Raw genomic sequence first — 13,069 nt, forward strand, 5'->3', positions numbered from 1 at the left:
ATTTTGGATGATCAGCCATGATAATATTGAATGGTGGTGCTGGCTCGAATGGCCGAATGTCCAACTCCTGCACCTATTTTCTATGTTTCTAATAAACTGAACTAAATCTCTGTGGAAGAAAATTGCCCTTAGATTGCTATTAAACCTTTTCCCTCTCATCTTGAACCCATGGGTTCTAGTTCTTGATTCTATTATCCTGGGAGAAATATGTGCATTCATCATATCTATTCCTCTCATGATTTTATATACCTCTATATATCACCTCTCAGCCTCCTACACCCTAGTCTGCCCAACCTCTTCCTAATGCTTAGGCCTTTGAGGCCTGACAACATCCTCAAAATTCTTCGTTGCACTCTCTCCAGCTTAATGCCAGCACCTCGAGCTAGGTGATCAAAATAAACACAATATTCCAAGTGAAAATAATGTCCAAACATAATATACTGAATTCCCTGACTTTTAAACGTCAGCAAACCAAAGTCTTTCTTTACCACCCTATCTACCTGCAACACCACTTTTAGGGAATTATGTACTTGTACTCCTAGATCCTTCAAATGCATGTATATCTATCGCTCAAAATCCTCTTCAGTAACTTTCCTCCCACAGATGTGAAGCTTACTGATCTACAGTGTTCAGGTTTCTTCTTTGCAGTCCTTAAACAGAGGCACAATGTTAACCACCCTCCAGTCTTCCCGGCACCTCTCCCATATCTAATGATGATTCAGTTATCTCCACTTGGGTTCCTGCAATTTCTTCTCTAGTTTCCCACAGTGTCCTTAGATAAATGTTATCAGGCCCAGGAGATTTACGTACTGTCATCCATTTTAGGACATCCAGCACCTCCTCGACTGTAATAATGATCAGGTAATCTGCTTTAAAATAATTAGTTAAAGTGAAGGCTCCTCCAAAGGGCAGAATATACAACAGAGTAACATTCACCTCTGCCTTGACTATTGTGCTCCAGTCTCTAAACTTCATTAACTCAGAGGTAAGAATATTACCCACTGGGTCATTGGTATATTAAGTTATCATTTGCTTGCAGCAAATAGTGGATTCAAAATTCACTGTCTGGGCAGCTTACAACCCAGTGGTATGAATGTTGATTTCTCTCATTTCAAGTATCTCCAGGATTCTTTTCCAACACCCCCCCCCCCCCACACACACACACCCATCTTACTAGTTCCACTGTTCACATCCTTGTAAATCTGTCATTAGCACATCTTCCCCAGCGAACTCGCCCCTGCTTTGTTCTTCCCTTCTCTATCTTTCAGTTTGAAGAAGGGTTCCGACCCCAAACATCGCCTATTCCTTTTCTCCAGAAATGCTGCCTGACCCGCAAAGTTACTCCAGCTTTTGATGCACACCTTCAATTCTAAATGGAACTAATTGGCCTCTACTGCCCTCTGATAGTGAATTCCACCGGTTCACCAACCTCCCTTCTATCGACTCTATTTACACCTCACGTTGCCTCGGCAAGGCCACCAACATAATCAAGTCTCACCCCGGTCACTTCCTCTTCTCCCCACTCCCATCAGGCAAGATGTGCAGAAGTGTGAAAACACACACTTCCAGATTCAGGGACAATTTCTTCCTAGCTGTTATCAGGCAACTGAACCATCCAACCAACACCTAGAGAGCAGTCCTGAGCTACTGTCTACCTCGTTGGAGACCCTTGGACTATCCTTGATCAGACTTTAATGGACTTTATCTTGCTCGAAAAATTACTCGCGTTATTCCCCTTATCTTGTATCTGTACACTGTGGATGCCTGGATTGTAATCATGTATTGTCTTTCTGTTGACTGGTTAACACACAACAAAAGTTTTTCACTGTACCTCAGTACACTTGACAATAAACCTAAGTCGAGGGAATCTTCCCTGCAGCCCCTCTATCTCCCCCGATCTGCTAGATTGCTGATTCTGGGTAAACATTTCCCTGCATTTAGTTTCTTAAACCCTTTGAGAATTCTGTCAATTTTAATGAGACCTCATCTCATTCTTCCAAACTCCACAGGATACAATGCCAATCTACTCAATAAGTCCTCATTAAAAACTTTTGGACAGGTTCATGGATAGGAGAGGTTTAGAACATAGAACAGTACAGCACAGGAAAAGGCCCTTCGGCCCACAATATCTGTGCTGACATGATGCCACAGACAAATCTTATCTGCCTACACATAATCCATATCCCTCCATACCTTGCATATCCATGTGCTTATTCAAAAGTCACTTAAGTGCCACTATCTTTACCCTATCTATGCCAAGGATATGGGTCAAATGCGGGCAAATGGGACTAGCTTGGATGGGCATCTTGGTGGGCTGCAATGAGGTAAAATGAAGATCAGAAAATGTATTCCTAGCATATGAGAGGTCCATTCAAAAGCCAAATTATTAATGTAGATTTTCACATTATATTCCACTCATACTCATCACATTCAATATATTCTTTGCACCTCATATTCTGCTTGGGGAGCATACAACCCAACATTTTGAACACTGAATTCTCCAATTTCAGGAAACTTTACTTACAAACACACCGCACCCTTCCTTCCATGTACCCCACACGGTTGTGTGTGGATTTCTCTCTTTCCCTTTCCCCTAAAATTCCTTCCTCTGGCTTCACATTTCATGTCTCTTCTCTCTTTTTGTCCTTACACCTCTGTCCTTTGTCCAACCATCTCCAATCAACACTCTCCTCATCTGTATCCAGCTGTCACTTGTCCGGCCTTGTCTTGCCCTCTCCGCTCTTCCAGCTTTCTCCCTCCTGACTTCAATCAGTCTGAAGAAGGGTCCTGGCCCAAAACATCGCCTATCCATGCTTTCCAGCGATGCTGCCTGACGCGGTTTTATTCTGGCACTTTGTGTCTCTTTTCACTTGATTGTTCAGGTTTCAAAGTATCTTTAAGATGGTACCTGTAACCACTGAAACAATTTCAGGAGTTGTTTATTTTCTGACATGTCCAAGAGATACAGGGCAAGTGTTAAAGCCCTTCAGAGCATCTGTTCACCCTGTATATCGGGTTTGAAAATGCCAACTTGACTTCTCAACCTAATCTTGTACGAAAGTGCAGAAACAAAGAACTGCAGAAGCTGGTTAATACACAAAAGGACACAAAGTGCTGAAGTAACCCAGCAGACCAGGAAGCATCCCTGGAGAACATGGATAGGTGACATATTGGGTTAAGTTCCTCCTTCAGATGGGTAGTGTGCAGCCTTGGGTAACATTAAGGTCAACTGAGCATGTGCAGTGTTTAGATTGGCGCTGTTCCAGCTGCTAGTTAGCTTATTTTACGTATCATTATTGTACAGGTGGAAGAGGCTTACCTGCGATATGCTTGAGAGGTGCAGGGTGCGCACACTGGGTGCTGTGTGCATGGTTTGAGAGTCCCAGCTGTACAGCTGTACATTTGTCTGTTATCTCTACCACACTGGCCCTCTTTCCCCTTCCAAAGCCGGGCCACTTCAAACATGCAAACTGGCAGGACACAGGCGTCATTTTGCGTCTATTAGGGAAATCAATAGTTAAGGGTTTAATGTAGGAAACTAAGGTAAAAGATTAACTATGATGTTGAAGTAGGAGTGAGTGTAAAATAATGGACTTTCCCATTACACTGAATCAGAACTCATCCTAAAGTCTTTAAAATTGGTCTAATACTTATCTATCCAATCCTTTACTTTAGCATCTCTTTAAAGTGGTAATCCCACATCCCTTGATTCTTTTAATATCAAGTAATCTATTGATTACAGTTTTAGGCAAAGTCTGTGACTGAGCCACCATTGTTCTTTTGTGTAAAGATTTGCCAAGATTAACTGCACCCTCAGTGTAGAAACTTTCTCCCCATCTCAGAGCTTAATTCTATTTTGAAACTTTTTTGTTTTGCGTGTCAACATCTTTCTGCTCCTCATTCGTTAGAGATCAGTCACTCTTTTTCTTGTATCTTCTTCCGCGAATGCATACTCAAAATATTTGCTTAATTTCTTAGCCAATTTCCCCCCCCCCCCCAATTGTAATTTTTCCTGTCTCCGTTTGTAAGAGGCTCACATTTACTGATCTTTTCTATTTTATGGAGGAGGTTTCATCCTTTTAGTTTATGGATTACTTAGTTTATTTTTCTCTTACTTATCAATATCTTAGGTCCTCCTATATAGAATTCTGAAATGTTCAGTCTTCATGCTTATGTTATGCTTTGTACGTAATATGCCTTTTTCTTTGATCTAATACTATATTTAACTTCCAATTCGCTACAACATAGCAATTGTACTAGTAGAGAACAGCAAAAACCATACCTTCAATGCCCAGTCTGTTTGATTAGACAGTGTTAGATGGCGTAGAGGAGGTGGGTAATTTAATTAGTCATTAGCATCCTTATATTATGGAGATTCATTGAATTGCTATCAGGTGAGCCCAAGTAGAACTGGAAATCAGGCCAGATCTGGATCTGGCTCACCTGTGGTAACGGCAAGGGTGAATGATGTGCCAACAACCAAATGTCTAGGCAAAGATATTAATAATGGCAATTGTAACAAGGCTCTGAAGGCGAACAGGCATCCCAGAAATGCAATCCCATACACGAACAGACCTTGGTCATAGGGTGATACAGTATGGAAACAGGCCCTTCAGCCCACCTTGACCACAACTTGCTCACACCAGCCAACATGTCCCAGTTACACTAGTCCCACCTGCCCGCGTTTGGTCCATATCCCTCCAAACCTGTCCTATCCATGTGAGGTTTTCTGAAGAAGTCTTGCATTCATGTAGCACTTTTCTCATTCCACCTAAACCATTAAAAAGGACATTGCAGCTTACAGCCAATCATTGCAAAAATGTTTTATAGACTTCCACAAGCACCAATATTGGAGTGCAAAGAAAAACATTGAAATTTCCAGTGATGATGTCAGCGTTCTTGGAGAATTGGTGAAACATAAAAGTGCAAATATCCAGAGTTGTTGACTGTTCTTTGCCAGCAATTCTCCGTTGCACCTCACAAGTTCACAAGTTATAGGAGTAGAATTAGGTCATTCAGCCTCTCGAGTCTATTCTGCCATTCATTCATGGCTGATCTCTGCCTCCCATTTTCCTGCCTTCTCCCCATAGGTAACCCTTGACACCCGTTCTAATCAAGAATTTGTCTCTGCCTTAAAAATATCCACTGACATGGCCTCCACAGCCATCTGTGGCAATGAGTTTCACAGATTAATTACCCTCTGACTAAAAAGGTTCCTCCTCATCTCCTTTCTAAGAGCGCCCTTTAATTCTGAGGCTAAGACATCTGGTCCTAGATTCTCCCACCAGTGGAAACATCCTTTCCACATCCACTCTATCTATGCCTTTCATTGTTCTGTAATGAGGTCCCCCCCCAACCTTCTAAACTCCAGTGAGTACAGGCCCAGTGGTGTCACAAGTGCATCATATGCTAACCCACTCATTCCTGGAATCATATAACCATATAAACAATTACAGCACGGAAACAGGCCATCTCGACCCTTCTAGTCCGTGCCGAACACATAATCTCCCCTAGTCCCATATACCTGCGCTCAGACCATAACCCTCCATTCCTTTCCCATCCATATAACTATCCAATTTATTTTTAAATGATAAAAACGAACCTGCCTCCACCACCTTCATTGGAAGCTCATTCCACACAGCTACCACTCTCTGAGTAAAGAAGTTCCCCCTCATGTTACCCCTAAACTTCAGTCCCTTAATTCTCAAGTCATGTCCCCTTGTTTGAATCTTCCCTACTCTCAGTGGGAAAAGCTTTTCCACGTCAACTCTGTCTATCCCTCTCATCATTTTAAAAACCTCTATCAAGTCCCCCCTTAACCTTCTGCGCTCCAAAGAATAAAGCCCTAACTTGTTCAACCTTTCTCTGTAACTTAGTTGCTGAAACCCAGGCAACATTCTAGTAAATCTCCTCTGTACTCTCTCTATTTTGTTGACATCCTTCCTATAATTAGGCGACCAAAATTGTACACCATACTCCAGAATTGGCCTCACCAATGCCTTGTACAATTTTAACATTACATCCCAACTTCTATACTCAATGCTCTGAATTCTCATAAATTGCTGTTACCTACTGTGTTCCAAGTATGAAGAATGTGGAAATGTTTTCCACTAAATTACTAAAATTAGCAGAGGAACTGAAAATTTAAAGCAACATTTATTGTACAAAGCATGAATTTGTGCAATTTTAATCAATATCGGTTATTCAAGGGGGAATTAATGGTTCGCATAGCATAGCCAGAGATAATTTTTCCTTTAAAGTTTATTGGTGTAACAGGTATACAGAAAAATCTTTTTTAGTTGAGGCAGACCAGAGCAACATCACAAAGCACTTTGAGCACCCTGCAGATAAATCACATAACAGCAACTGAAACAGGTACAGGTGGCCATACAACACCATGGTAATACTTGTAAAACATTTTCAATCTGCTGCAAATGTTATGGAAGTAGGAACAAATACTGTGCATTACTATGAAGAGCAGCAGCTGACCATACACAAAGCAGTTTACTGTTCCATGCGACTGGAAGAATATTAAACAGGCCCTGTTTGAAACTATATGAGAAGCAGCCCAGTAGGTGGTCCATATGAACAGATCCAGAGACACTAATGCATATGTGTGTGTGTGCGTCTGTGTGTGGGGAGGGGGGGTGCTTATGCAGTGCTTTTTTGTAGACAAAGAGGTGCTATAGATCGTTAGACAAGGAGCAGATTTAGGCCATTCGGCCCATTGAGTCTGCACCGCCATTCGATTGTGGCTGATCTAGTTTTCCCTCTCAATCCCATTCTCCTGTCTTCTCCCCATAACCTTCTCCCCGTAACCGGTACGGATAACATTCCTTGCTGTTGGTGGCAATTGCGGATCATTCTCCTATACGATGCTTGAGCCGTTTTAGGGGCCTGACCACCTAAAGTTAATTAATAAATGTTATCTTTTAAACTGCAGTATATTTTGTAAGGAAACTGATAATTTAAAGTCCTAAAATTTGAAAATCTTGTTTTTAAACTATCTTGAGGTGCTGTATCTTGCATTATAAGACAAACTGGATGAGAAAAACAAAGAGGGAAATCGAATTTAAAAAAGTCACAATTTATTCCTTCAAGATAAAAGTTAATTGCAAATGAAGGGTCCTGGTCCAAAACATCGCCTATCCATGCCAAATTGAGGAATTTAATATTTAGATTTCCCAAAATCTTTATCTTAATGGTAATCTGATACAGATGATGCATAATAATGCTAAGTCTGTCAATAGCAATGACACTGTAATGCAGTAATCTAATTCAATGGGTGGGTAGGTAGGTGCAGTGGGAAATGGTCAATTTATTTAATAGAGGTGTATAAAATCACGAGGGGCAGAAATAAGGTATCTTTTCCTGGGGTAGGGGAATCAAAACTCGAGAATACAGGTTTAAGGCGAGAGGGAAAATATTTAAAGGAGATCTGTGGGGCAACTTCTTCTTGTGCCTATCCCAACCACTTTATCCTGCAGCTCATTCCATATACGCACCACACAGATGGACCGAGCTGCCAGAGAACGTGATTGGGGCAGGTTGAAGAAGTTACCCCACAGGTTCTTCTTAAGTCTTTGCCCTCTCACTCTAAGTCTGTACTCGCTAGTGGTGTGTATATGGAACGAGCTGCCAAAGAAAGTGGTTGTGGAGGGTCAAGAACAACATTTAAAAAACATTTGGACGAGTACATGGTAGGAATGGTTTAGAGCAAGGGTTTCCAGCCTGGGATAAATTTCGCCTACTCAGGGGGTAAATTTGTTGATTTTGGATTTGTACATATTTTTTCTCATTGATTGACTGTATTTGGTGGTTCTGGTATACTAGTATCTGTTCATCATTAGTTGTTCATAAATAAGTGAAATATCATTGTTATGTGCTATTAAAGTTGCCAAGGGTAAACGGGACGAAAAAGGTTGGGAACCCCTGGTTTAGAGGGATATAGGCCACTTGCGGGCACATAGGATTAGCTGAGATGGTCATCTTGGTCAGCATGGACGTGTTGGGACAAAGGGCTTGTTTCCGTTCTGTATTACACTGTGACTCAGCGAATTAATACAAAGATAAAGATTACATTGCTCTACTTTTAAGTGTAACAAATAATTAAATGTACATAGATGTAATTACAAAAAAGGGCGTACCAGACCCTCTACTTTCTTAGAGGTTTACAGAGATTCAGCATGTCACCAAATAATCTTACAATCTTCTTCAGATGCACCGTCAAAAGCATCATGAGCGACCGCATAATGGCCAGGTACGGCAATTTCAACACGCAGGAACACAAGAGGCTGCAGAGAGTAGTGGACTCAGCTCAGTCCATCATGGGCACAGCCCTCCCCAATGACTAAAGCATCTACATGTGGTGCTGCCTTAAGAAGGCAGCATCCATCATCAGGTATCCCCATCATCTGGGTCATGCTCTCTTCTTCTTGCCACCGTAAGGCATGAGGTAGGGAAGCCTAAAGTCCCACATCACCAGGATCAGGAAGAGCTACATGAACTGACCTGCACAACCCCAATCCTGCCTCAGCAACAGAACACTATGGACCTTCTGCACTCCCATGAACTTGTTTTTCTAATTGAGATTTGAATTTTGTTATCTTTTTATACTTGAAGAATTTATGTGTCATTTATGTTTTTGTGTGTTGTTTGAGTCACTGCGTCAGTGATGTTGCTGCAAGCAAGATTTTCATTATACCTTTAGCTCACAGTACTGTCAACTCAACGACTTAAAATGCACATAGGGGCTGAATCAATGATGTTCCGTTGAGATGGCATGTTAATTTGGTTTGGTAGGACAGTAAATGTCATGGAAACTACCAAACATAGTAAATGAATAAGCCATAAGAAGATAGCTCCTGAATAGTCAATTTTCCAAATCATACTGCACAGTTTTCTGTCATGCAGAAGATAACTTCAGTTTCGGTAGAACTGTCTGCATGATAATGTTCTTCACATTACGTCAATTAAATCACTAAGTTGTCTGGTATAATTGTCAGAGAGTTATGTAGCATGGAAACAGACCGCCTCACCATTTATGAGGTGCTGTCTCAAAAAGAAAGCCATATCATATCATGCAGGTACTATCATAACATTTAAGAGACAACTGGACAGGTACAAGTATAGGTCAGATTTAGAGGGTTATGTGCCATTCGTCCAGGTTAAGGAACTTCTTCTCAACAGCCACCAGGCTATTGAACATTACAATCTGCAAATAAGCTCCGTTACAAACGGCCTTGGCTTTGTTTTGCTTTAGCACTATATTGTGTTTTTTATTCACTGAACTATTTTTTGTTTATTATAATATGTATTGAGCACTGTGTATATAAACCTGTTGTGCTGATACTGCAAGTAAGAACTTAATTGTCCTATTTTTTGGGGCACACAACAATAAAACACTCTTGACTTTCACTTAAGGAAGATGGATAGACAGAGCAGATTTAGCTCCGGTAGCAGATTTTTTTTCTTTAGTCTGAAACAGTTGCAAGCGACCTCTTTTGGGGAGTTAAATTTCAGGCTAAAGGAAGGCCATAGTTTCATGGTACATTTCTGGTTCTATATTGGTTTTTTTTTAAAGTCCCCAAAAAATACACAGGCATATGACACCAAAGGAGGAATTTGTTTTCTCATAGAACATAGAAAAATACGTGCAGGAGTGGGCCTTCCAGTCAGCACCACCATTCAATATGATCATGGCTGATCATCTAAAATCAGTACCCAGTTCCTGCTTTTTCCCCTTTTCTCTTAATTCCTTTAGCCCTAAGAGCTAAATCTAACTATTGTCTTGAAAACATCCAGTGAATTGGCCGCCACTGCCTTCTGTGGCACAGAATTCCAAAGATTCCCAACTCTCTGGTGAAGAAGTTTTTCCTCATCTCAGTTCTAAATGGCCTACCCCTTATTCTTAAACTGTGAGCCCTGGTTCTGGACTTCCCTAATATCGGGAACATTATTCCTGTATCTAGCCTGTCCAATCCTTTAAGAATTTTATATGTTTCTATAAAATCCCTCTCATCCTAAATTCCAGTGAATACAAGACTAGTCGACCCATTCTTTCATCGTATGTCAGTCCCTCCATCTCGGGAATTAACCTGGTGAACCTACGCTGCACTCCCTCAATAGCAAGAATGTCCTTCCTCAAATTAAGAGACCAAAATTGTGCTCAATACTCCAGGTACTGTCTCACCAGGGTCTTGTACAACTGCAGTAGGACTTCCTTGCTCCTAAACTCAAATCCTCTCACAATCAAGGCCAACATGCCATTAGCTTTCTTCATTGCCTGCTGTACCTGCATGCTTACTTGTGGTGGGGATAGGGATGGATCACTGGCTGGAGTATAGTCAGCACAATTTTATTCAAAATGAAAATATTTTATATTTAAAATGTTCATTTCTACCATTCTATGTCTCCAACAAGAGCGGAAATGACACAAAGTGAGGCAGCTTACCCAAAACATTAAGTGGCATACCCCAAAGAATTAAGGTATTCTACCTTCTACCTTGTGAAGGTGTTGATCATTGTGAGATCCCTATCTTCAATGCCACTGATTGTATCCCAACAGTTAAGCTGAAATTTAAAGAATGAATTAAAGACTTACTTTGAGTCCAAGCCCGAAACGTTGCCTGTCCATTCTCTCCACAGATGGTGCCTGACCTCTGAGTTATTTCAGCACCTTATGTTTAGCTGAAGACTTACTCTGTATGCACATACCTAAATAGATATTCTGCCTTCAGCAATCATTTGACATTACAAATTTAAAAACTGATGTGATTTATACAAGTTAAAATTCATTTATTATCTTTCAGAAAGGATCAAAACTCTACACTGAAAGGAAATACCAGTGAAAGGTGCCGCGTTAAGCCTCCCTGATGCATACCTTGTCATTATTACCCAAATTCAGCTCTGGATTTATTTGAATCAGTTGTACCATGGTTTTAGTCCTACAGACACTTCAGCTGTAAACGCAGACACACGCCCTGTTTACAGTTTCACCAAAGCAAAGTGCATTGTGTAAATTAACTTACAGTACGGGAACCTACACTCCTTCAACAAAAACAAAACACATTCTGAATCAGGAACCAGGTTTGAATCAGATTCAGGTGAACATTGTGATCCATTTTCTTTCCTGTTCTCCTCATGTGGAGAACTCTAATTATATACAAAAGGTAAATAAAGTTGAGAAGCCAAACTGGCTTACATTGGGCACCTGTCCCTTCAAACATAAATCAGGAAGTCATGTTTCAAAATAACCAAAACTTACATGTACATCGAAGTTGAAGGGTAGTGTAGAGCTGGGGACAGCTCAATAGGCAGACATTTGTATGACATTTCTGGGGATGGTCTGTCTACTATTTTCCACAGTTGATTATTATGATTATTTATTCCAACTCCCTCACTGTCTGTGGGAAGAGTATATGGTTAATTCTCTCTGTGGTGAGTGTAGGAGTTTATGGATTCGTTCGGTGTCACTTTGGCGCAGGGATAAAAGATCAGATCCCCTGGCAGTACCACGGCAGTAAATGCACTTTGGCCTTGAGTGGTCTTTTGCTGGGCTGCACACCAACCGTGTAAACTCAGACAATGAATTCCCAGGACCTTTTCCTTAAGAATTCAAATCTGATAATGGTGCATAAAAATAGATAATGCAATTTTGATAGCGCTTCTGAATATGAATAGCATGTAGTGTTGACAATGAAATAATTGCATTTTCTGCCCATAGGTTGTCCTTCAAATTAAGCATTATGTTTTGGTCAAATCTTGAAAACATCACATTTAATTGTATTTTATAGGAATCTGACAGGACTGCCAATTGCCCACCTTAGATTAGTGGTAAAGCATTTGGTAGTGGATTGCCAACTGATCCTGATTCCAAGTGGGATAATAGACTGCTTGCCATCGTTGCCATGTAAATCCAGCAGTAATTATACAGATGCTATAAAACACTGCTAATTATTTTCTGTTTAGTAGAATGATGACATGACAGTCGTTGTACAGGTAAAAGAAAATTCTCCCAAAAATTCTGATAAAGCCGTCAGCAAACAAAGTTTAAAAAAAATCCAAAAAAAAGGTGCTTATTGCATTTTGGGAGCGGAAGGTAAAAGTTAATTTTAACTGATGTAAATTAATATTCTATTATAATTTAAAAATTTAGTGTTAGAATAGAAAGTTCAAAGTCCCTTATTCTTGACTGTGCTTTAAAAGTCCTCTCCATTTTCAGCCTCGCCAGCTCCTTTAATGATCCGTTTCTGTCCACGTTTCCCTGCTGGTCCTTTGGGCTTTGCAAAGGCTTGTTTGTAGGCATGTTGCTTTGGATGGACTTCTTCGTAAAGGAAGTCTGGCGTTAACTCCTCACCATTATCTATCTCAATCTGAAAAATAAGAATTATTCACTGATTCCAAAAACAATTGCACACTGACAAGGTTTAAAATAAAAGCAAAACGTATGTTGAACACCTTGGTTTCAAACGACAAAATGATAATGAGGTTCCAGTGGCAGGTAAAATCCACAATTGCTCATCTTAATGCTTTGCTTGGTGTAATACCAGGGTTACTAGATTAGGGGCGGCACAGTGGCACAGCGGTAGACTTGCTGCCTTACACGCCAGAGACCCGGGTTCAATCCTGACCACTGGTGCTGTCTGTACAAAATTTGTTTGTTCTCCCTGTGACCGCGTGGGTTTCCCCCGGGTGCTCTTGTTTCCCACACTGCAAACACATATAGGTTTGTAAGTTAATTGGCTTCAGTAAAAAATTGTAAATTGTCCCTAGTGTATAGGATTGTGCTAGTGTAAGAAGTGATCTCTGGTCGGTGCGGACTCGGTGGGCCGAAGGGCCTGTTTCCATGCTGTATCTTTAAAGTCTAAAGTAAAGGTTAAATAAAAATTGTAGAACAACCCTTCTGAAATAGGCATCATTCTCACATTATTATCAATGGCTCACCTCAGCTCACCTGTTAGAGATCTCAATCAAGTGAACAGTGGGAAATAGAGATGGGCCCAAAAAACCTTCACTCAACTAGAGGGATGATCAGTCAGGGATCTCACGATTCAATACAGCCAATTGA

At 40.7% G+C, this 13,069-nt stretch overlaps 1 protein-coding gene across 6 annotated transcripts in view; it reads right to left on the reverse strand.

Annotated features, from left to right (window-relative positions):
• Window positions 1-6,243: 6,243 nt before the first annotated feature.
• The window catches only part of twf2 (twinfilin actin binding protein 2), an 85,660-nt gene continuing 78,834 nt past the window's right edge, over window positions 6,244-13,069 (reverse strand). For 5 of the 6 annotated variants that reach the window (XM_033037056.1, XM_033037057.1, XM_033037055.1 and 2 more), the window contains one exon: window positions 10,774-12,374. In XM_033037056.1, coding sequence (XP_032892947.1) covers window positions 12,201-12,374 — 174 coding nt within the window. In that variant the 3' untranslated portion in view covers window positions 10,774-12,200. Of the gene's footprint in view, window positions 12,375-13,069 lie in introns of all 6 variants that reach the window. The other variant, XM_033037058.1, reaches the window with a different exon arrangement.

The sequence above is a fragment of the Amblyraja radiata genome, chromosome 18 (assembly GCF_010909765.2).
Source record: "Amblyraja radiata isolate CabotCenter1 chromosome 18, sAmbRad1.1.pri, whole genome shotgun sequence".
Classification (NCBI taxonomy): domain Eukaryota; kingdom Metazoa; phylum Chordata; class Chondrichthyes; order Rajiformes; family Rajidae; genus Amblyraja; species Amblyraja radiata.